The following is a 24047-nucleotide window of genomic DNA, read 5'->3' as shown; positions in this document are numbered from 1 at the left end:
AAGGAGGTTTTCAAAGAGCATTCAGAGTGACATGTAGAAGGCCACAGAGGGCTGCCTCAAACACGAGGGGCAACTGAGAAGGCACTGTCGCCAACAGAGGCAAAATTGTGTGCACAGTTTAATTCAGCCAGTGATGTTCCAGGGAAAAGCAAAAGCCGGCAGTTCCACTTGAGGCCAGGATCTGAGGAGTTTTGCAAACAAGAAATTAGAATTTGCCCCAGAACCGGCAGAGAGGCTTGTGGGTAAGTGATAGGATCATTTTACCTTTCCATGTAGAAGCTCCTCCCCTGAAAGCATAGAGACCCTCTAAGGCGGGGAATGCAATACAGATCATGGAGTCGGTGCCTAAGAACCACCTGTGTGCCTGTTAAAATGCAAATTTCTAGGCCCACCTAAGAGATGCTGATTCAGGGATGGGAATCTGGAATCTGCATTTTCTTAAACAACGTCCTAGCTGATGCTCATGATGATTCTGGTCTACAGACTATAAGAAATACTGTTCTCCACTCTATGACATAAATCACAGCAAGATCCTTTTTGACCCAGCTCCTAGAGAAATGGAAATAAAAACAAAAATAAACAAATGGGACCTAATGAAACTTAAAAGCTTTTGCACAGCAAAGGAAACCATAAACAAGACAAAAAGACAACCCTCAGAATGGGAGAAAATGTTTGCAAATGAAGCAACTGACAAAGGATTAATCTCCAAAATTTACAAGCAGCTCATGCAGCTCAATATCAAAAAAACAAATAACCCAATCCAAAAATGGGCAGAAGACCTAAATAGACATTTCTCCAAAGAAGATATATAGATTGCCAACAAACACATGAAAGAATGTTCAACATCACTAATCATTAGAGAAATGCAAATCAAAACTACAAAGAGGTAGCACCTCACACCAGTCAGAATGGCCATCATCAAAAAATCTACAAACAATAAATGCTGGAGAGGGTGGGGAGAAAAGGGAACCCTCTTGCACTGTTGGTGGGAATGTAAATTGATACAGCCACTATGGAGAACAGCGCGGAGGTTCCTTAAAAAACTAAAAGTAGAACTACCATACGACCCAGCAATCCCACTACTGGGCATATACCCTGAGAAAACCATAATTCAAAAAGAGTCATGTACCACAATGTTCATTGCAGCTCTATTTACAATAGCCAGGACATGGAAGCAACCTAAGTGTCCGTCAACAGAAGAATGGATAAAGAAGATGTGGCACATATATACAATGGAATATTAGCCATAAAAAGAAACGAAATTGAGTTATTTGTAGTGAGGTGGATGGACCTAGAGTTTGTCATACAGAGTGAAGTAAGTCAGAAAGAGAAAAACAAATACCATATGCTAACACATATATATAGAATCTAAAAAAAAAAATTGAAGAACCTAGGGGCAAGACGGGAATAAAGACGCAGACCTACTTACTAGAGAATGGACTTGAGGACACGGGGAGGGGAAAGGGTAAGCTGGGACGAAGTGAGAGAGTAGCACTGACGTATATACACTACCAAATGTAAAATAGATAGCTAGTGGGAAGCAGTCGTATAGCACAGGGAGATCAGCTCAGTGCTTTGTGACCAGCCAGAAGGGTGGGATAGGAAGGGTGGGAGGGAGACGCAAGAGGGAGGAGATATGGGGATATATGTATATGTATAACTGATGCACTTTGTTATAAAGCAGAAACTAACACACCATTGTAAAGCAATTATACTGCAAAAAAAATGTTAAAAAAAAAGGACTAAACAAACCTTAAAAAAAAAAAAAAAAGAAATACTGTTCTCATAGCTCCACCCATTTCTCTAAATCATAAATTGACATGCCCCTTATTGTCAATAGCACTTTTAAGTTCTTACTTTGGAAAATTTTCCTGTTTGCTGAAAAGTTGCTTAGATAGGCAGATTTCTCTTACAAAATTCTATTACCGGGTCCTTTTGCCCTAAACTTTTAGTGTTATTTTTATTGAGCAGTTACCAGGTGCTTAAAATTTGGAAGAAGATCTCAGATGAACTAAACTATCTGTTGACAGATTCATGTCCTAGGTCTGGCTATAAAGAGCCTCACAGTGGAGTAGATATTTTCCAAAGCCCCGCAAACTTCTTTGGCTGGCCCTGCAGGCTCCTAGGAGCTGGGCCTCACCTGGCCACAGAAATATAATTTACTGCCAGCACAGAGGGCTACCTGTTAACCTGGCTTTCTTCACAAGCCGGCTCTGGAGTGTGTGGCTGTGTGTATACTCCTTTGTGGTCATTATCCATTACAGAGTTTGGGCTGGAGAAGGTATTGAGCTGACAAGTACTGGAAGCCTTGGCACTGAGTCTTATTAGTGAATCTTTGGATAGGATGGAAAGCCTGTTTATTGGCTGTGTGCCCCATGAACGTGTTTGATTCCATCACTAGGAATGATCTTTAAAGGCATCTAGAAGATGAACATTCAGACATCATATGACCCAACAGTTCCCACTCCCAGAACATAACAGAAATGCATATGTATATTCATCAAAAGGTGGATTCAAGAATCTCCACAGTGGGCTTCCTTGGTGGCGCAGTGGTTAAGAATCTGCCTGCCAATGCAGGGGACACTGGGTTGGAGCCTTGGTCCAGGAAGATCCCATATGCCGCAGAACAACTAAGCCCGTGCACCACAACTACTGAGCCTGTGCTCTATAGCCCATGAGCCACAATTACTGGGCCCATGTGCCACAACTACTGAAGCCCATGTGCCTAGAGCCTGTGCTCCACAACAAGAGAAGCCACCACAATGAGAAGCCCACACACCACAACAAAGAGTAGCCCCTGCTCGCCAAGACTAGAGAAAACCTGCATGCAGCAAAGAAGACCCAACACAGCCAAAAATAAACGAAATAAATTAAAAAAAAAAAATCTCCACAGCAGCAGAGATTTATAGTAACCAAAACTAGAAAAAACTCACATGACTGTCAACAGTGGTGTAGTCACACAATTGAACATTATACCGCAAGAAGAATGAAGAAACAACGTGCTGGGGAGTTCCCTGGTGAGCCAGTGGTTAGGATTCCGGGTTTTCACAGCCGTGGCCCAGGTGCATTCCCTGGCTGGGGAACTGAGATCCCACAAGCTGCGTGTTGCCGCCAAAAAAAAAAAAAAAAAAAACCAAAACGTGGTGAATGAATTACACAAACATAGCGTTGAGTGAAAAAAGCTAGATACGACGAAAGAACGCCTCCCGCTGATTCCATTTGTATAAAATTCAAAAACAGGCAAAACTAATGTATTGAGCTACAAGTTGACTAATGTTACCTTTGTGGGCGTTTCTGGGTTACTGATAATATTCTGTTTCTTAATGTGGGGCTGGTTCTTTGTAAAAATTCAGCAAGCAGTACATTTCTGCTCTGTGAGCCTTTATGTGATACCTCAATAAGAAGTTTACGTACATAAGGCATCTAGTCTGCGACCCTCACTTCATAAGTGAGGAAGCTGAGGCCCAGCTGTGTTAAGTAACTTGCTCGAGGTCGGCCAGTTAGTTCTAATGCTCGTGCTCCCTCCCACCTGGATGCGTACTGATGCAATGTGGGTTTGGGGAACGCAGGTTTGGGGGAAGCCAAAAGGTAAAGAAGTGAGGAAATAAGAGGGAGAGAAAGATGTGTGAGCAACTATTAGTTGCCACCACTCCTTTGCCCCTCATGACTGCTAGTTGTCCCGTCTCTCTTCCTCCCTCTCCCTTCAAATGCAGCCTTGCGAGGCCCTGATGCCTGGAGCTGCTACAGCCATCTTGTGGCCACAAGCGAGACATTCCCAACTCCCTGAGTATAGCTGAGCGCATAAATGGAATGTGACCATGTCACTGATGGCATCATTGAGCCACTGCACCTGACTCCAGACTTCTTAAATAAAAAATACACATCCCTATGGTCTCAGGCACTTTAATGGGGATCTCTGTTAACATGCAGCTGAACTCATCCTTAGGGATTCAGAAGATGAGGAATACAAGCAGGCGAAAGAAAGTCTAAGAAGAGAGTGCCCCTTTGTGGGAAGCAATGTTCCCAGCAGTGGCAGCATCCTTCAATAGCGTGCATTCTCAGAAGGGGCAAGGTGAAACCTGGTACTTGGGGTGGAGGTGAGGGGAGCAAAAAGGTCTTAGATATTACAATGGCTGTCTGCAAAGTTCAGCCCCACCCAACAAAATCTGATTCCTTAGTATTTAATTTTTCTTGTTAGGGAAAATTTAAACCTAATTAACCTTTCCCACGTAGGAGCAGTAATATTGGGAAAGAAGAAAAAAAGGGTGGAGAAACATTCCTCTCTAAAGATGCTGGAAAACTCTAAAACCAAAGAGGAGCAGAGCTCCTGAGCCTTCCCAAAGCCTCTGAATTCCACCAGCTCTTCCCAGATCCTTGCCACTGTGGTAGCTCCGGGCAGCCCTGCTCTGCCCAGCCCCTCCTGTGCTTTGTAAATGGGGTGATAAATGATCATGCAGGCCCACAGACTCATCCTCATTATACAGAGTTAGTGAGACCACACGGGCACGAGGCCTTGTCTTTCTGTATAACTGGTGGGTCGGGTAGCAAGATGGTGCTGGGGGGGCACAGCAAGAAAGTTCTACTCAGTACCCAGATTATAGGTGCAGGTGAGGTGACTTGCTAAAGACAGGGCTTCTGCCCACCCCAGCTAGATAAGGCGCTTCATTGTGCTGGCGTTTCGGGATTCTGTGATTGGCACAGCAGGAGGCTTGGTTTTCCCTGCGCCCCACTCGGGTCTTCCTGCGATGTGGCTGGCAGAACACCATTCCCACACTCATGAAGAAAACGGGAGATACCTGAAGCGGCACTCACCACACAGCCATTAGTCTGATTCTCTCGGCTTGCTGGAATAGCAGACTTTGAGCTGGGGCCCATACATGGACGCTTCTAGAAGTCTTATCTGTAGGAATGTTCATTTTCTCCAAAATCAAACCCAGTCCTCTGTGAGACTTCTTAAACCACCCTGTCCTGCAATAGAATGGGGTTCGTTCAGCTCCCGGTTTCTAGTGCAGATGGTGTATCTTGGCTCCTCCACGTTCACAACCTTGTAAAGTCTTCCAAATTAACTCATTCAACAGCTTCTTGTTATCAAGGCAGACCTAAGTTCCCTCTAGGAAAAGCCACACACCTAGTCACTCAGGATAGGATCTTTGGAGGTTATTGATGATACAAGTAAAGTAATTTAACACGAATGAGAGCAGAGTTCTAGCCTCACCTTGGCCGCTGGATTTCAGTACAGCCTCAGAATTAAGGTCTGCTTTGCTAACTTCAGTCCATCCATCAGCAACACTACTGCCCAGAACCTAAGTACCCGGGTACATGGCCAGGGATCAGGAAACTTAAGGGGACACCAGAAACTAAATCATGTCACTACTCCCTTAAAAATGATCCTGAGCAGCATCTTGGGGGTTAGGGTTCGGGGGGCCTGTTGTCACTGTAAACCATGTGCTTTCTGGGATGGGGTGCATGGAGTGTGGCCAGGACATCCAGAATCGACTGTTCTAGAAGGCTTCTCTCAGCTGACTGTGGGAATTTGGACAGGGAAATGACTTCTGAAAAACTCCTTTCTGACCCACGCACATAATTTGTTCAAATTAAGCACTAGAGATACCAACTCCGTTGCTGAAGGCAGGATGCTTTCTTGGCCTTAGATATACTCCCTCAGGAAGGATGTGGCTAGCAAAAATATTTCCCCCTCCACTTTAATTTAAACTTTTTATTTTAGAATACTTTTAAGATTTATGGAAAAGTTGCAAACATAGTACAGAGAATTCTCACATACCCCTTACCCAAAGTCTCCTTTTGTTAACATCTTATATCATTATGGTACATTTGTCACAACTAAGGAGTTCAACATTGGTACATTACTATTAACTGTACGCTTTATTGTATTTCACTAGTTTTCTCCTGGTGTTCTTTTTCTGTTACAGAATCCCATCCAGAATACCCACAATACATTTTATAGTCATATCTCTCAGCCTCCACTATTTTGTGGCAGTTTCTCAGACTTTCCTTATATATAATGACCTTGAAAGGTTTGAAAAGTATTGATCGGGCATTTTATAGAATGCCCTTCATTTGGGTTTGTCTGGTATTTTTCTCATGGTCACACTGGGGTTATGGGTTTGGGGGAGGAAGATCACAGAGGTAAAGTGCCCTTCTCATCATATCGTATCAAGGCTACATAGTATCAACATGACTTGTCACTGATGATGTTAACTTTGATCACCTGGTCCAGGTGCTCTTTGCCAGGTTTCTTCACTGTTGTTACTCCTCTCCTGGCACCCCCTCCTCCCATACTGTAGTCTTTGGAAGCCTGTTGCTAAGGGCAGTTTGGCTCCTTTTTGACCATTGCTTTTAGGATCCCATTTTCAACTCTTTATTTGAAAGAGAAAGCCCTGTGGTCAAGGCAGGTATCAAAAGCACCCCGTGAGCAGGCATGATGTGCCCTGCAGTAACCACTTGTGGCCTGATTGAGACCCTGCCTTTTAAGGATGCTTCTCCTCCTTTCTCCTGCCCTTTGGGCCTGGCCCTCAAGGGTTTACCTCCCCCAAGTCTGTTGAAAGAGAAACTTCTCTCTCATTAGGTACAGTAATTTTGTCCTGAAATCTAGTCACGAAGTGGGGGTCTACTTGATTAGTAGCTAGGTAAGGATTAAGAAGTAAAACATTCCAGATGACTTAAAGATATAAATGTAAAAATAAAATGTTAGCAGTATATTTAAATAACCTTGTAGAAAATGGAGACCTTCAGCCACACTGGAAACTGGAAACCTAAAGTTGTAAAAGAGAAGATAGAGATATTTGACTATAAGAAAATTAAGGAAATTTGATATTAAAAATACTATATATCAAAAGCAAATTGTGATGGGGAATTGGGGGTGATAACTAAAGGATACAGGATTTCTTTTGGGGGTCATGAAGTATTTTAAAGTTGATTGTGAAGATGGTCACACAACTCTGTGAATATGGTAAAAATCATTGAATTGTACACTTTAAGCAGGTGAATTGATGGATATGTTAATTAGTTGATTGCACACCTTAAATATATATAATTTTTATCTGTCAATTGTATCTCAATAAAGCTGGAAAATATTTGTAAAAAACAAACAAACAAATAAATAAATAAAGGCATGAATTTTATGGCATGTGAATTAGATCTCAATAAAACTGTTACCAAAAAAAGACAAATGATATTCCAGAGAAAATTATTTAGAATGCAAATGACCCTCTAGGCGTTGATAAATCCTTGATACATAGAGCTCCTACATATTAATGACACAAACAATCAATCAAAAAATGGACAAAAGGACATGAATAGTCAAATCAAAGAAGAGGAAATACAAATGGCCAATGTAGTATTAAAAAAATGTTCAATCTCACTAGAGAGCTATGAAATGTGAACAAAAGCAAAAAGATGCAATCTTTGCTCAACCTACTGGCAAACATTTCAAGATCAATAAATTATAATCTGGTGAAGATCATGTTTTACATGGCCTGAAATTTAAACAATTTAGGGGGCCCTTTTCAAGAAAAAGAATTCAAAATTTCAAATATAAAATTTTGTACAAAGGTGAATATTTATTTAGGATGATAATGTAAAACACCACAATTATAAGTTTTACAAAACTGATAAATATCCCAAGCCTCACAAAAATTTTAATTATTTATTTTCTGCCTGACAAACCTCTACAATATTATTTTCCACAGTCTTTGGATGCATGTTCTTTAAGACCTTCTTCTATAATATTTTATAATATTTTCTATAGAGAGAGTAGAAAGATAATGAAGTCTTCTAGAATGGTTGATTGAAATTTGCTTTAAAAATATTTTTTAATTGAAGTATAGTTTATTTACAATGTTGTGTTAGTTTCAGGTATACAGCAAAATGATTCAGTTATATACATATATATTCTTTTTCAGATTCTTTTCCATTATAGGTTATTATAAGATATTGAATATAGTTCCCTGTGCTATACAGTAGGTCCTTGTTGTTTATCTATTTTATATATAGTAATGTGTATATTTTAATCCCAAACTCCTAATTTATCCCTCCCCCCCTGAAATTTGCTTTTTTATTATTGATAGTTTAAAATGTTTCTTGCAGCTTCACATTTGTTGTTGGTAATGTGCTAAGATCCAATCTGATACATTAGCAGGCATAAAATATGTGGCTTACAGAAGTGACAGTGAACCTCATAAATACATCCCGTTAAACTCAAGTAGATGCACCCCCAACTCAACTTTCAAAAATGCCTGCAGACACTCTAAGGTCATCCAACCCAAGGGGAAGTGTGAGTGGAGCAGAAAGGCACAATTGTCTTAACTTTTTGCCAATAAAATGACTTACTTTTTCAAATATTACAAAAATATTATACATGACCCTGTGAGCAAATTGCTAAGGCTTCTCCCTGGGAGGTAAGGGTTTGGGGGGAAAGAGATATATGTTCAAGTAAAGGACCCTGAAACTGAAACTTCATCGCTTTGCAGGAAATTGGCCGCTGCATCCACTGATACTGAGGACTTAGGGAGAGGACACTCTCAAAGAGTGTGGGCAGAAACATACAGTGCTGTCAAAATAAAAGCGCTCCTATCTAAGGATATATGTGCAAAGATGTTCATTGCAACATCGTTTGTATAAAAAAAGGAAAGTGTAAACGTATGTGTACATCACAAAGGAAAAGGTTGAACAAATTATAGTACATCCACACTATATTATGCAGCAATAAAAAATGAATTAGAGCTCTATATGTTGGGAGGTCTATGATACATTAAATTTAAAAAGGCAAGTTGTATACATTAGAAATTAACACAACATTGTAAATCAACTATACTTCAATAAAATAAATTTTAAAAATAAAAAAGGCAAGTGGTAAAGTAATATGTATAGTGGGATCACTACATATGAACATATATATATGTGTAAATGTACATGTATATATGTTTATATGAGAGTAGGAAAATGCATGATAGTATATGAACCAGACTATTTAGGTTTATATCTTGGGGTGATGGGACAGCAGGGCAAGGGCAGGCCAGATTAACATTATCTTTCTACAACTTCGTTTGTTTTCTTTCATGCATTACAATGAGCATTTATTTCTTTTGTAATTTAAAAATTCTAATAAGGAAAAATTTTTAATCAAAACATATGAAACATCTGAGTTAAATATATTTACAATGTTTCCTACTTCTTTTCCAAGACTAAGCAACATTCTGTTATAAGCCAATGTTTTTGCTTACCTTTCTCCACTCCTAAAGTGATACAATTACAAGAATTTTAAGAAATCTCCATTATGGGACTTCCCTGGTGGCGCAGTGGTTAAGACTCTGCACTCCCAGTGCAGGGGGCCCGGGTTCAATATCTGGTCAGGAAACTAGAGCCTGTGAGCCGAAACTAAGGAGCCCATGTGCTGCAACTAAGACCTGGTGCAACCAAATAAATAAATAAACATTAAAAAAAAAAAACCTCCATTATACCCCAATTAACAGGCCTTAGCACTTAAAAAAAAAAAAAGACTTTATCACGTATCACTTTCTATTTCAAATTATATTTATATGCTACACAACAGCAACAAAGACAATTTTCAGGCACAATCCTAGACGTCTACCTTACGGCTCTGCTCCCCCCACTCCTTTTTGTCCTAGCTTCACTTTTGTCAGACGTGTCTTGAGACACGTGTTAACAAGCAAAGTTGAATTCATGTCATATATTTTGAGGCACACTACAGAAGCATTTACAATTTTAGAAAAAATTTCAATATTACTTCTTATTAGAATTTTTTTTTACACTTCAGAATTATGTGTCCCTTTGCTAATAACTGTATATATAATGTGTATTTTCACTGGAACTTATATGTTCCCAGCATCTTCATTTTGAGGATGATCTTAAGTTTTTTTAATATTCTGAATACATTCTGAATATAAAACATAACATAGCATATTCTGAGTTGTCTGGATGACCACCATTTAATTGACTAATGAAATAGATATCAGTTCCCTATATTTACGTTTGTTTAAGATCAAGAAACTACCAAATATTTCAACATCAATTTCCTTACGTTAATGACAAATGAATAGCAACAGTCTTAATACATGGAAACTTGTGCCCAGTCAGGCCCATCTGAGCATCTGTGGGGCCTGAACCAGTGTACAGATGTGGGCTTACATTCCATATGTCTAAATATTTAAAAGTTATACATCAGCTAAAAAATATGTGTAAAGCTATGGCTTTGAAATGACTGAAAGCTGGCTAAATATCAAAGACAACTAACTTTACTTTTCATGTCTGGGTGGTCTGTTGATATTTGGTATGAGTGATAAAATAAATATTGACACATAAACAGTTCATAAAATTTATTTTTCTTGCCTTGATAGCAGCAAAATAATTATTTACATTATAAGATTATAAGATTTTTCACACAAATGGTGTGTTCAAAGATAAACTAAGGCATATTAAAAATTGTAAGAGTTTATTTGAGGAAAAATCAATTTGAAGCAGGCAGTGCCAAACCAGAAGTGGTTAGGAGCGCTCCATGGACAGGAGCTGGGGAGAGACTTTTGTAGAGAAAGGGTGGAAGTAAAGTAAAGAAATGATGGATTGTCTATAGCATAAAGCCTACTTGGCTGTTAGTGACTGGTTGTTCAATTTTATAACCTTGAGTTATTTACAGGCTTACATTTGGGTTTGTCACAGCATTAGAGCCACCTTAGTCTAATGGCTTCCTTGATTAATTAAACAACAGTAATGTCAAATTGGACAAAGTTTCTTAAGTGATTGTACTTCTTAGATAGTTTTTTATTACTTTTAATTTAGAGAAAATGTGTTCTTTGGTAAGTAAACAACAACTGAAATTGCCAATTAAATTCTTAAAGTAATATTTAGATTCAGAAATAAATCACAAATTTTATATATCATATTAAAACACTGAAATAGGGATACATATGATAAATTATCATAGATTAGAATATATTTTAATTTCATCATAAATTATCACTTATATTGCAATTTTTACCGTCTCTTAAAGCAATATCTAGAGTCATACAGTAAAGAATCAGTATTATGGGCTTCCGTGGTGGCTCAGTGGTTGAGAATCTGCCTGCCAATGCAGGGCACACGGGTTCGAGCCCTGGTCTGGGAAGATCCCACATGCCACGGAGCAGCTAGGCCCGTGAGCCACAACTACTGAGCCTGCGCATCTGGAGCCTGTGCTCCGCAACAAGAGAGGCCGCGATAGTGAAGAGGCCTGCGCACCGCGATGAAGAGTGGCCCCCACTTGCCGCAACTGGAGAAAGCCCTCGTACAGAAACGAAGACCCAACACAGCCAAGAATGAATAAATAAATAAATAAATAAATGTATTATTTAAAAAAAAAAAAAGCCCTACATTTGGATCAGTAAATGGGGAATGGCCAGAAGTATAAAAAAAAAAAAATCAGTATTATGCTTCACTCATGGTACATATAAACAGACATATATACAAATGAAAGGAAAATCAATTGTTTAATATTGCAGAAATGTTCCTCAGTCACCAGTCCAAATGTACTAATTCATGAGCAACTCCAGAATCACAAATGAGAATAAGAAGAAAAGCAAGATAATGGACTTTCAGCACTAAAGAGAAAAATTGTTGGTTGTTCAAGAATTTATTGAATTCATCTGATCTGAGAGGAAGCATTTAGAATAATTAGTTTTTTCTCTTACCTAAGTACTTCTGCTGCTCAACTCTTCCTTGCACTAAAAAGCAGTGTCCATTTTTGACCTTGTGAGAAAATAGGAAAAATATATGTTGGTTTCTGCCTTCCACTCCCCACCTCATTCCTGGCACAGAGCCCCTGAAACTCTTGTGAATTCCTAAGTGTTAAGAACATTAGGGGACTTCCCTGGTGGCGCAGTGACTAAGACTCCATGCTCCCAATGCAGGGGGCCCGGCTTCGATCCCTGGTCAGGGAACTAGAGCCCACACGCATGCCGCAACTAAGTTCACATGCCACAACTAAGGAGCCCGCCTGCTGCAACTAAGACCCAGTGCAACCAAATAAATAAATATTTAAAAGAAAAAAAAAAGAACATTAGGAACCTCTTCTGTTCTAATAGTTGGCCTTTGACCCTGGCTTCTGAAACAGGGTTCCTAAATCCACTGGAACTTCCTGGGTAGCAGGAGTAGTTTTTGTTCTAATGAGGCGATTCTGGGTGGGCTCCTGGATGGCTCCTGAATGGCAGCTAATCACCACCAGTAAGACCAAGTCATGATCAAAAGCTTGGAATTTTCAGCCCCATTCCCCAGTCTCCAGAGAGGGGAGAAGAAATGGAGTTCATGATCCATCCTGCCTACATGATGAAGTCTCACAAAAATCCCCAAGTATGGGGTTTGGAGAACTTCCAGGTTGGTGAACCTCCACATACCAGGACGGTGACACACCCCAACTCCACAGTGACAGAAGCTCCTGCACTTGGGGCCCTCTCAGATCTCGCCACATGTGTGTCTTCATCTGGCTGTTCATCTGTATCCTTTATCATATCCTTTAATGAACTGCTAGACATAAGTGTTTCCCTGAGTTCCGTGAGTCGTTCTAGCATATAATCGAATCCAAGTGGAAAGGAGGTCATGGGAACTTCCAATTTGTCGCCAAGTTGTGGGTAACCTGAGGATCTACAGCCTGCGGTTGACATGTGAAGTGGGGGTGGGCAGTCTCAGGGGCCCGAGCCCTCACCCTGTAGGATTTAACGCTGTCTCCAGGTGGATGGTGTCAGAATTGAGTTAGACTGTAGGACGCTCAGCTGGTGCCTCAGAATTGTGTGGAACCATCCCCCAACTCTGGTGTCAGAGGGTTGTGAGTGTGATAGTAGTGCAAAGGAGACACACAGGAGGAAGACTGGGTTTCTACCCAACCCAGACCTCAATGGGTGCATAACCCAAAAACTTTTACAGCATTCCAACCCAGCTGCCTTTTGCTTTAAGAGCAGAGGGCAAGAGATATGAAGTGTTTCCATCGGGCCTGAGTAGTGTTAGGAGCAGATATTCAAGGTTCTAGGTTATGCTGGGCCAGTGCCAAGTGACAGAGGTTCTCATCTGTTCCTTAACAAGTGTGTGTGTGTGTATGTGTACATGTGTGTTTTGTGCAAGACCCTCTAATATGTGGGGGAAGCAGCCCCTTTTGCTTGAGCCTAAGGGTAGTACTGGGCCGACTGAAAGCCAAATGACTTCACACAGCACCATGCAGATGAAAGTTTACAATCTTGAGTAGAGAAAACTGGTGGGAGAGGCAAGCAAAATGAAAGAAATGCATGCTGTGGCTAAGGGCATCCTCTTCACACTGTGAATAGTGACCAAGTTTGCCAAAACATCAGGGTCACATAAAATTTAACATTGATTTGAATGTATTAGTTTTGTGTTTTCTTGCGTGATTAAGTTGTAAATAATTCTTAATTTTGAGAAATATCATATTTAACTTGAAAATCTTGTAAAGGTAAGTAGGACTTGTGTTGATTTACAGGTGTTAGGAGTAAAATATAGAAAACGATCATTCCTATTGTTGCCAATTAAAAGATTTCTCAAAATAATAAAACAATGTTTTTAAAATGCCCTGGGAGAATCATATGCTTAAAATAAACCACAGTGTAGCAAGAGAGACAGGCATGTTATTAATTCAAAGCTATAGTCACATATTTAGGTAGTAGATGGTAGATACTGTGAAAGAAAAATCAAAATGGAGTCAGTATTGCTAAGAGACTTCTCTAAAATACTGCCAGGGGAATTCCTTGGCTGTCCAGTGGTTAGGACTCCACACTTCCACTACCGGGGGGCCCAAGTTTGATCCCTGGTCGGGGAACTAAAATCCCGCAAGTCACGTGGTTCAGCCTAAAAATAAATAAATAAATAAATAAATAAATAAAATGTAGCTGGAAGGCCCCTGAGGAAATGTGATTTATGCACATCTCAGCCCAGAAGGAATCTGACCTTTTGACCACTTATTGTCTTAACACAGACATCCAGAACATCTGCCCAATGTTCAGAAACTCAAGATATTTACCACACCCTTACCCTAAAGTAACTTGTGACAGCCATCCCTTAAGGACAAATATTTCCTTTCTTCTATCAGAGTAGAGCCTCATGGCTTTTGCCTTTATAAGCCCCTGACACTTTCTCTTCCCCAGAACACTCTTGGTTTTACCCAAATCTGTGTCTCCAGAATTGCAATTCTTAAGACCCCAAATACATTCTTTTCTTATTTGCAGCCTTCTGCGTTTTTTGGGTTGACATTACTGAGCAGGAACCTTCCTTTAAAACAATGGGAAAATACTGTAAGAGATTACATTTGTAGCTCTTTTAACAGGATAATGTTGGTGCAAAATCTTCCTGTCTGATTTGTCTAGTATCATCCACATTGCCCAATATGGTACTTTACATGTAGAAAGCACTCAAGGAAACAGCTCAGATAGTTAACAAAAAAGCAAACTGCAAAAGAATATATATATCAGATAGATAGATAGAATATCAACATTTTTATAAAATTTTAAAACAATTTAATATATCTTAGGGATACAATGTAGCAAAAGTTTAAAGATATGTACTGGAGCAATGACAACTAAATTCAGGAAAGTGGCTTACCCCAGAGGTGGAGCGAGAGGAGCACGGTGGGGGAAGGGTGCCTGGGAGAACTCAAATGTACTTGAAATGTTTTGTTTTTTAGGCCAGGTAGTAAGTTCCACATTATCTATTATATTATTAGTTATAGATTTTTGTAAGCCTGAAACATTTCATTAAAATGCAACCCAGACAAAAGTCTTTCCAGCATTTGTTTCTCAAGTACTCTCACACGTGCTCTGAGTGAGCTGTGAAAAGTAATGTATTCAATATTAGTTTCCTGTGGCAGCTGTAACAAATGACCACAGACTTGGTACCTTTAAACAACAGAAATTTATCCTCTCACAGTTTTGGAGACCAGAAGTCCAAAATCAGTTTGTGCTGAAATTAAGGAGGCGAGAATGTTCTTGCTTCTTCCAGCTCCTGGGAGCTGCCAGCATTCCTTGGTTTGTGGCTGCATCACTCCAGTCTCTGCCTCTGATCACACCATCTTCTCTTCTGCCTACGTCAAACCTCCCTCTTCCTCTCTCTTATAAGGACATTTGTGATTATCCAGGCCTCACCTGGATAATCCAGGATAATCTCCCCACCTCAAGATCCTTAATCACATCTGCAAAGACCCTTTTCCCATATAAGGTAACATTTACAGGTTCCAGGGTTCAGGATTAGGTCCTGACCACAAATGCCTTTGTCTCCAGTTACAATAGGAATGCAATCCTTTCCTAAAGTCAGAGTTGAATAAAATTGGCCCAAGGGTAGTAAATTAAAGGTACTAATTAATTTTACAGGAACTGGAAGAATGCTAGGGGATTTGGAGAAGCATAGGGCTGGCATTTTATCATTAATGATCTCAAATAAGAGTCTTTCAACAAATACGTTAAATTTATAGATGGCACTGAACCTGGGGAGTAGTTAACAGTGTTAGTGCAGTAGTTTAAGAAGAACAAACACCTTGAACTTTAATGGAATAGTACTGCTGAAGAGCATATTAGCGGCACACAGTGAGAGCCCACAAAGCATTATTTGACTAAAGGATTAGATCAGCTTTTAAAGCAGTGAAAAAACAAAAGTGAGATTCTGGCCTGCACACTTAAAAGCATCCTATAGACAAGGACAAATCATTCAGTTTGTACTTCCATTAAATATCTATTGAATAAATGAATAAAAGGGCACATTTCAGCTTTCATTAGGTTTAAAAATCAATCAGCAGGTGTACCTGCTTAGCACTCTTCTTGGTACTTTGAGGATACTGGCATGTAGTAGGAAGTTGGCCCCTTAGAGGTGACCAAATGAGAAGGAGCTGACATGAAGCATTACATGGCACTTAGGCTGCCAGGCCCCCTGAGGGGTTTAATGCAGTGTAGTCAGTCCTCTTCATAGCCCACCAAAAACAGTAGGGTTCAATCTATTTAATTAAAGGGACAAGCCAGTGGCAAAATAAAAGTAACTTTTTAAAAGTCAATCAATCTGTTAAACAAAACATTTCTAATCTAACCCTCACCCCTTCTTGCGGACCTCCTCTCCTTGCCCCACCTGAGAAGACACCTCTTTTCCTTCCCCCATGAGTGAAGAAGCAGAGTGGCCTAATGCCTTGGTATCTGTGCCACACAGACTTGGCTTGCAAACCATGGTCTAGACCTGACTCCACATAGGGAGTGGGACTCAATCTGCACCAGGGAACCCCTCCCTCACATTCTTATCCTTGGCCATGGTTATAAACGCAAGGGACAACTGCACGTAGTGGTTTAGTTCACTATTGTAATCAAAAAGTGGTAGCATCTTGGACAAGTTTCAATGTATCCACATCTTTAAAATTGATAGATGATCATTGTATCCTTCTCAAAGGCTGGTCTTGAGATAATACATGCAGAGTCCTAGCATACAGCACAGATTCAATGAAAGATTCCCCTAAGGTTTCTAGAGGTTTCATTCCATGGTAAGCAAATTCTCCTTAACCAAACCATCGAATCACCTATCTTCTGACTTAATTGAAACCCACTTCTCCTTCAAGGGTAGCTTCCCTTGTATTTCTATAAGGTGGAAAATGCTCTTGTGTCCAACCAGACATATCATGGTAGAGGATGCTTTTATTACCCTTTTCCACAGATGAGGAAATTGAGGAACAGAGAAATAATTTGTCTAAGTGTTCACCCAGTAAGTGGCAAAGCAAGAATCTGAACCCAGAGAGTCTGGTTCTAGAGGCTGCTCTCTTAGCCAGTGGGCAATTCTGCCCCTTTTTGTAGCTAAAAGTCTCCTAGACTAAGTTCACTTCATTTTCTATTATAGGATCTGAAGTAAGAATACATTTTGTTTGAGCAATAGTTGTGGTAGCCAGCTTCTAGGATGGTCCCTGCTTTGGACTGAATGTTTGTATCCCTCCCACACCTACCTCAATCCTAATCCCCAATGTGATGGCCTTTGGAGGTGGGGCATTTGTGAGGTGATTAGGTCATGTAGGTGGGAGTCCTCATAAATGGGATTAATGCCCTTGTAAATGAGACTCAGATCCCTCACCCCTGCAGCCATGTGAGGTTGCTGCAAAAAGACAGCCATCCATGAATGAGGAAGTGGGCCTTCACCAGAGCCCAACCAAGCTGGCACCTTGATCTTGGACTTCCCAGCCTCCAGAACTGTGAGAAATAAATTGCTGTTGTTTATAAGCCATCAAGTTTATTGTATTCTGCTGGAGCAGCCTGAATGGATAAAACGGTCCCCAAAGATCCCACCTCCTAGTAGTCACAGCCTTGTAATAGTTCCCTTCCACAGTGTACCAAGGTTGGTCTGTGTGACATGCAGTATATGGCAGAAACACTGGTACGTCACTTCCAAGATCAGGTTATAAAAGATACTGTTGCTTCTGACTTGATCACTCTCACATCACTTGCTCTGGCTGTGAGTTGCCATGTCATGAGCAACCCTATGGGAAGGCCTGCATGGTAAGGAATGGAAGCCTCGTACCCTCAGCCACATGAGTAAGCTTGCAAGTAAATCCTTCCATGTAGTTGAGCTTCAGAATGACTATATCCCCTGCTAGCATCTTGACTGCAACCTTAAAAAAGATCCTCGGCCAGAACTACCCCTCTATGCTGCCATGATTCCAGCTCCTCAGAAACTGTAAGAGAATAAATGTTTGTTGTTTTAAACTGCCAAGTTTGGGGACAATTTGTTACAAGCAATAGGTAAGTCATACAGTAATTGTCTCAAGTTCCTACACAGTTGATTTTAAAGGCTGTCTGGCTTAATGCATTTCCCATAAATATTTAATCATAAAATAGCACAAGAGGGTTAGGGTGGCTCCAACTGGAATCTGAGGACTATTCTCAGCTCTCTACCTTGATACTGAAGGTCTGTAATAATCATAATGGCTTCAGGAGGAAGCACTTCACAGACTGCTACCTGACATTTCCTTATCAGTTAACAGTGCCACAGGATTGTCACATGCATCCCTTTTGTCTTGGACTTTCCTCTAGTAGATATGTAGGCTCTACCTACTTATCAGCTGACTTACTGATCAAGTACCAAGATATCCAGTAAAACACAGATCTTTCATAATTACCCCCATCACCACCATTCATCTCCAGAACTCTTTTCATTTTATAAAACTGAAACACTGTTCCCATTAAATAACAACTCTTCATTGTCCCCTTCCCCCCAGCCCCTGGCAACCACCCTTCTATTTCTGTCTCTATGATTGTGGCTACTCTAAGTACTTCATATAAGTGAAATCACACAGTATTTGTCCTTTTGTGACTGGCTTATTTCACTTAGCATCATATCCTCAAGGTTCTTGCACACCGTAGCATATATCAGAATTTCCTTCTTTTTAAAAGGTGAATAATATTTCATTGTATGTATATGCTACGTTTTGCTTATTCATTCATCTGTTCAAGGATATTTGTGTCGCTTCCACCTCTTAGCTATTGTGAATAGTTCTGCTATGAACACGGACGTTTACATACCTCTTTGAGGCCCTGCTTTCAGTTCTTTTGTGTATAAACCCAAAAAAACCTTAATTTTTTGAGTAACCATTATACTGTTTTCCACTAGTGGCTGTATCATTTTACATGCACAAAGGTTCCAATTTCTCTGCCAACACTCATTATTTTATTTTCTGGGTTATTTTTTTTTTTCGATAGTAGCCATCTAATGGATAGGAAATGGTCACTCATTTATTTTTATTTCCTTTTTATAGATGATAGAACTGAAGCATCAAATGATTAACTGTCAGAGCTGGGATTTGAACCCAAGTAACTTGACCCACTATTAACTAATATGTTAAAATTCTTGTGACACTGAAGTCCCAAAATCTCTCAAGGAGAAGAGAGGGGAGTTCAAGAGCTCACACTCACCAAATAAAGGGCAAAACAATCAGCAGCAAGTTAAATTTACCTTTCTCCTGCGAATCCTGGGAGGCTGAATTTACTGGGAAATTACAAAATGTTGCTCTGGGGTAGAACTCTTCTTTTCAGCTTAAATAAGCTTGTTCAGGATGTCCATTTGGGACTTAGACTGGAGTTTTCTTATGCCCTAGTTTCTGTATTGTCTCGTCAGGCAACCTAAAACCAAAAAATTCTCCTAAGGTTCTGTCAGCCATATATATCCAAGTCATCATTTTCGTCCGGCCGGAACTCAGAAAGGTCTCTTAACTGAAAAGTTGTCCTGGCCAACTACCAAAATGCTCACTTTATATCTAGATTAAAGTAGTCAGGGCTTCCCTGGTGGCGCAGTGGTTGAGAATCTGCCTGCTAATGCAGGGGACACGGGTTCGAGCCCTGGTCTGGGAAGATCCCACATGCCGCGGAGCAACTAGGCCCGTGAGCCAAAATTACTGAGCCTTTGTGTCTGGAGCCTGTGCTCCGCAACAAGAGAGGCCGCGATAGTGAGAGGCCCGCGCACCTCGATGAAGAGTGGCCCCCACTTGCCGCAACTAGAGAAAGCCCTCGTACAGAAACGAAGACCCAACACAGCCAATAAATAAATAAATAAATATTTTTTAAAAAAGTAGTCAGCAGACTACTGAGCTCCCTGAGCTGGTCTCAGAGGAATTCCTTCCTCCAGAGCAGAGACAATGTGTGAGATTTAAGAACCTTTACCTTTGCATCTGACAGGCCTTTAGTCGCTGAAATTCAACTAAAGACATAAAGTAACTGAACATTTCTGAGTCTGATATATAAATCATAAATAAATATATAAATAAATCACATATAAGTATATAAATAAATACGAATCATATATAACTCAGGGAATGACAGGACCAGAGCTGATGCACAGGAAGCAGCACCTCGTACGTACAAGGCATTTAATAAATGCTCGGTAGTGTTATTATTTCAGTCATGGATCCATGCTCAACAAAATTGTGCATCATAAACGTTTATTACTGAGCAAACATCGATTATTAAGAAGGACGTTAAGATGGGTAACGACCACAGGACAGGTGACATACATCAATACAAGGTTACTGTTCAACGTAGATACGTAGCTCTACTGTGCTGGAATCAGGCCTTCGGGCGATCCCACTAGGAGAGACAGTGTTCTGAGATGTGGCATATCCATTCCTTAAATACAGATTCTTGCACAGTAGTAAAAATGTCTACAAGTTTAGTGTATAATTATTTAAACTATAAAAGAAAAGTATCACTGGGATTTGGGTACGTAAGACGCGCAAGCCGAGATGGTTGATAAAGCTCATTCTCCGGGTCCCAACCGCAGCTCTGCCTCAGTCCCAACCGAAGTGCATTCACACCGTCGCAGGACCGGCTGAGCTGGTGGCTTTTCCCCTGTAGCTGCCTGGACGAAAGCGCCACTTGAAGGGCTAGGGACACAGCCGGTCTCCGTCCCCCCTCTACCTAGCCGAGCCGGCAGGATACGTCACCACGCAGCGGCCTGGACGAAAGAGCCAATTGCGGTGCTAGGGACCCAGCCGGTCTCTGCCCCGCCCCGTTCGGGCTCCGCCCCCGATGGTGCGGCCTGCGGGTTCCAGGAGCCTCTCTGGCTGCCACTCTTTGGAAGGGAAGTGGCGTATGCATGAGGTAGCAGTTAAAGTACGAATCGCCGTGAGGAGCAGCCGTTAGGAGGCGGGACTTCCTGTCCCTCGGGTGTAAGTCATCAGGAGGCGGAAGCGCAGCGGGGGTGGGAAGGTGGTAGAACACCGCCTTGAACTCGGTTTGCAGGTCTTTAAGTGGTCGCGCCCCCTTGGAGAACGCGACCAGAAGGCGAGGCGGTCCCGGGCTTTCTAGCCTCGCGGTAAGTAGGACCGCCTGGCGGCGCCGGGGATGAAGGTGTGTGGCCCCGGCGCTGACCTGCTGCCGCCGTCCCTTGCTACAGGGCAGTGGCTTCCCCGTCAGCCTTGCCTCCCAGCATTTCTCACTCCCCCTCCTCTCCTTGGTATCAGCCGCAGCCCCCACCCCTTCCTGCCCTCCACGCACCGCCCCCCCCACCCCCCGCGGGACCTTTCTGAGACGCAGATCCAGCCCTGTCACATCCCTGATTTACGTTCTCCGTCACAAGATGGCCCTCTTGTCCCTCCCGTCCTAAGCCGGCTTCGCTCGCTCTGTGCTTCAGCTGCAGGAGACACCTAACATTATTTCGTTCCAAACCGACATCTGTTTGCTAGCTCTTGTACTTTCCCGCTTACCCCAGAAGGCATCCCTCGTCACGCCGGTAGAATCAGTTCATCTCTGCTTCCGGAGCACTGTTTACGCCTTGTAAAGAGCGCGTTTGTTAAACTTTTTTAGTACGGTTGCTTGAATGAGACTCTCTTTTTCCACCGGATTATATGTTTCTTGAGGGCGGGAGTAGGGTCTTGCTCATTTGGGATCTCCCCAGGGCCTAGTACAAAAGCACGAAGTTTGGAAGCTAACAGTCCAAAGTTTTCGCACTGGCTTTGTGACCTTGGACACGATCTCCCTATCTATGAAGTGGTGATAAATAAAATAATTAATTTCAATCATCTTACAAATCTTGTATGGTGCAGAGTATGTACGCGATAAATATTCGGCTCTCTTTCCTTTCTAGCTTTCAGTATACACAGTAGTTGCTGGGTACGTTTTTTAAATGAATCGAGAGGCACTACAGATGAGTGATTTTTTTTCCTAGCCCTGTGATTGTGTTGATGCTATCAGTTAGTTGATACATTTGGTAGTATTTGGTAAACACAACCTAATGAAGTAATTAAAGACAGTAATGGTGAATGTTGGTATCAACATCTGCAAGAATAAACATTTAACCTTCACGCTCTAATTAAATAACTTGAGGCGTTTGATTTAAGTCTGTGTGCCCTTCAGACATATGTTTCTGAAGAGATGAAGATATGTGTCTGCACATTATTTTTTACAGGTGATTGGACCACTTGCCACGGAACATAGTTGAAACAGAAAATAGGAAGATGGCAGCAAACCCTTCAGGACAAGGTAAATGCTAGGAACTTTTTCCTCATATAGTAAAGTATTTTGATAGAAAATTTAGCATAGGGCCGTTACTAGAGCCAGAATTAAAAATGAATAGCCAAGTAAAACCCCATATTTGAAGCAAGTCCAACGTTTCATCAGATATGTAACATCCTTAATAGCTGTTAATCCTATATGTTAATATTATTCACATTGTAAACCTTAAGTCCTCTTCGGACATTTGTGTTCTCATGCTCTTTTACTTGAGATTAGAACCACTTTTAAAGAAGTTATATTGTCACTAGGCAATATCCACTCCTTTATTTTCGTTTGCTCAAAAAACTTTTCATACACGTTTCACTTGTGTTAAGAGCTCTCTAAAGCAACTCAAGTTAGATACATCCCAAATAAGGAGTTTTTATTTAAAAATAAGTTTTCAAAAGTAAAATTTAATCTCTAGAAGGCATTAAATTCCACTTTGTAAGTTGTCTCCTGCTTAAGAACTTGGAGCAAGCTTCTGTTTCCTCTCCATATCAAGTCTAAACTCCTTATTTGATGCATCATATTTTTTGATTAATCTTAGTCTTGTTTTATTTTAAACGTCATATAAACGTGTTTGTGTCCAGTTGCTTACACTCACTGTACTGTCTGTGAGAGTCATCCATGTTATGCCATGTATCAATAGTTCATTCTTTTTTATTGCAGACTAGTATTCCACTGTATGAATTTACCACAATTTATTTATTCATTCCTTTTTGGAGACTTTGGGGTTGTATCAGTTTTGGCCATTGTGAATAAAGCTGCTTTGAATATTCGTTTGTAAGTCTTTTTGCAGATATTTGGATGAATATCTAGCAATGGAGCTGCTGAGTGTATAGTTTACTTCATGGAAAACTGCCAAACCTTTTCCCAAAGTGGATGTACTTTACATTCCCTCTAGTAAAGTGTGAGAATTCTGGTTGCTCCATATATAGCATTGTTGGTCTTTTCAGTTTTAGCCATTTTAGAGGGTGTGAAGTGACATCTCATTGTAGTATTAACTTGGATTTCCCTGATGACAAATGTTGGCAAAAGCACTTTTTTATGTGCTTATTGGCCATTGCAAATCTTCCTTTGTGAAGTGTTTGTTTTCACTTCCTTTGTGAAGTGTTTGTTCAAGGCTTTTGCTCATTTTTTTAAAATTTGGGTTATTTTTATTATCAATTTTTTTTTAAGAGTCTAGATACCGGTCCTGTGTCACTGCTAATTGCATCATCCAGATCATCTTTTGAGTTGGTTTCTGTTGACTGCATTTTTTTTGAGAATGGGTCACATTTTCCTTTTTCTTACTATACTTAGTGATTTGTTATTGAATACTGGATATTATGACTAATACATTGTAGAGACTCTGAATTCTGTTATATTCCTCTGAAATGTGATTTTTATTCTAGCAGATGGCTTGGCTCAACTCATACTCCAAACTCTTGTCTCCCTTATGCTGGGCAGCAGCTGAAATCTCTGCTCATTCTTTTCAGCTTCCAGTTGCTGCTTTAGTGCTTTATTTGTCTCTCCCATGTATGTGTAGTTTAGCAGAAAGCGAAAACTTTGGATGGATTTTATAGGCATGTTTTAGGCTTTACTCCTTCTGCCTTTCCCTCTCAAGTCTCTCCCCTAATTTTCTGGTTACTCTGCCAGTCCTGAACTCTGTCCTCTGATACCTCAAGCCAGTAAGGTGAGGCTGTGCAAGCTGTTCGTGGATTGAGGAGTGCAAAAGGCCACCAACTCCCAAATCTCACCAGTTGCAGTTTCTGCCTGATTTTGGTCAGTCTCTAGTGCCTTCAAATAATGAATGTTTAGTATTTTTTCCAGAATTTATTATTATATTTGTGGCAGGATTACTCTAACCAAACTATTTTGCTAGTACTGGAAGTTGGAAGCCCACTGAATCTGTTTTAGTATATTAGTTGCATTTAGGACAGACTAAAGATTACATGAGTTTTATAGAAGTGTGGTATTGTAAAAAGCTAGCTCTGGTGATAGCTTTACTGGCTGTAACCAGCTAATACAATTCTGTTCTCTCAAATAACCAAGTGTGAT

General features: G+C 40.7%; 1 protein-coding gene across 2 annotated transcripts in view; it reads left to right on the top strand.

Moving 5' to 3' along the window:
- The first annotated feature begins 20649 nt into the window (after positions 1-20649).
- The window catches only part of LOC118897255 (INTS3 and NABP interacting protein), a 32246-nt gene continuing 28848 nt past the window's right edge, over positions 20650-24047 (top strand). The window contains exons 1-2 of one of the 2 annotated variants that reach the window (XM_036856292.1): positions 20650-20829; positions 21922-21995. Coding sequence is in view for 1 of the 2 variants with exons in the window: in XM_036856290.1 (XP_036712185.1) it covers positions 21971-21995 (25 nt within the window). In the remaining variant the exon portion in view is untranslated. The remainder of the gene's footprint in view (positions 20830-21921; positions 21996-24047) is intronic. The other variant, XM_036856290.1, reaches the window with a different exon arrangement.

Source organism: Balaenoptera musculus, chromosome 6 (genome assembly GCF_009873245.2).
Source record: "Balaenoptera musculus isolate JJ_BM4_2016_0621 chromosome 6, mBalMus1.pri.v3, whole genome shotgun sequence".
NCBI classification, from domain to species: Eukaryota; Metazoa; Chordata; class Mammalia; order Artiodactyla; family Balaenopteridae; genus Balaenoptera; species Balaenoptera musculus.
This window is presented reverse-complemented; position numbering and strand designations above follow the sequence as displayed.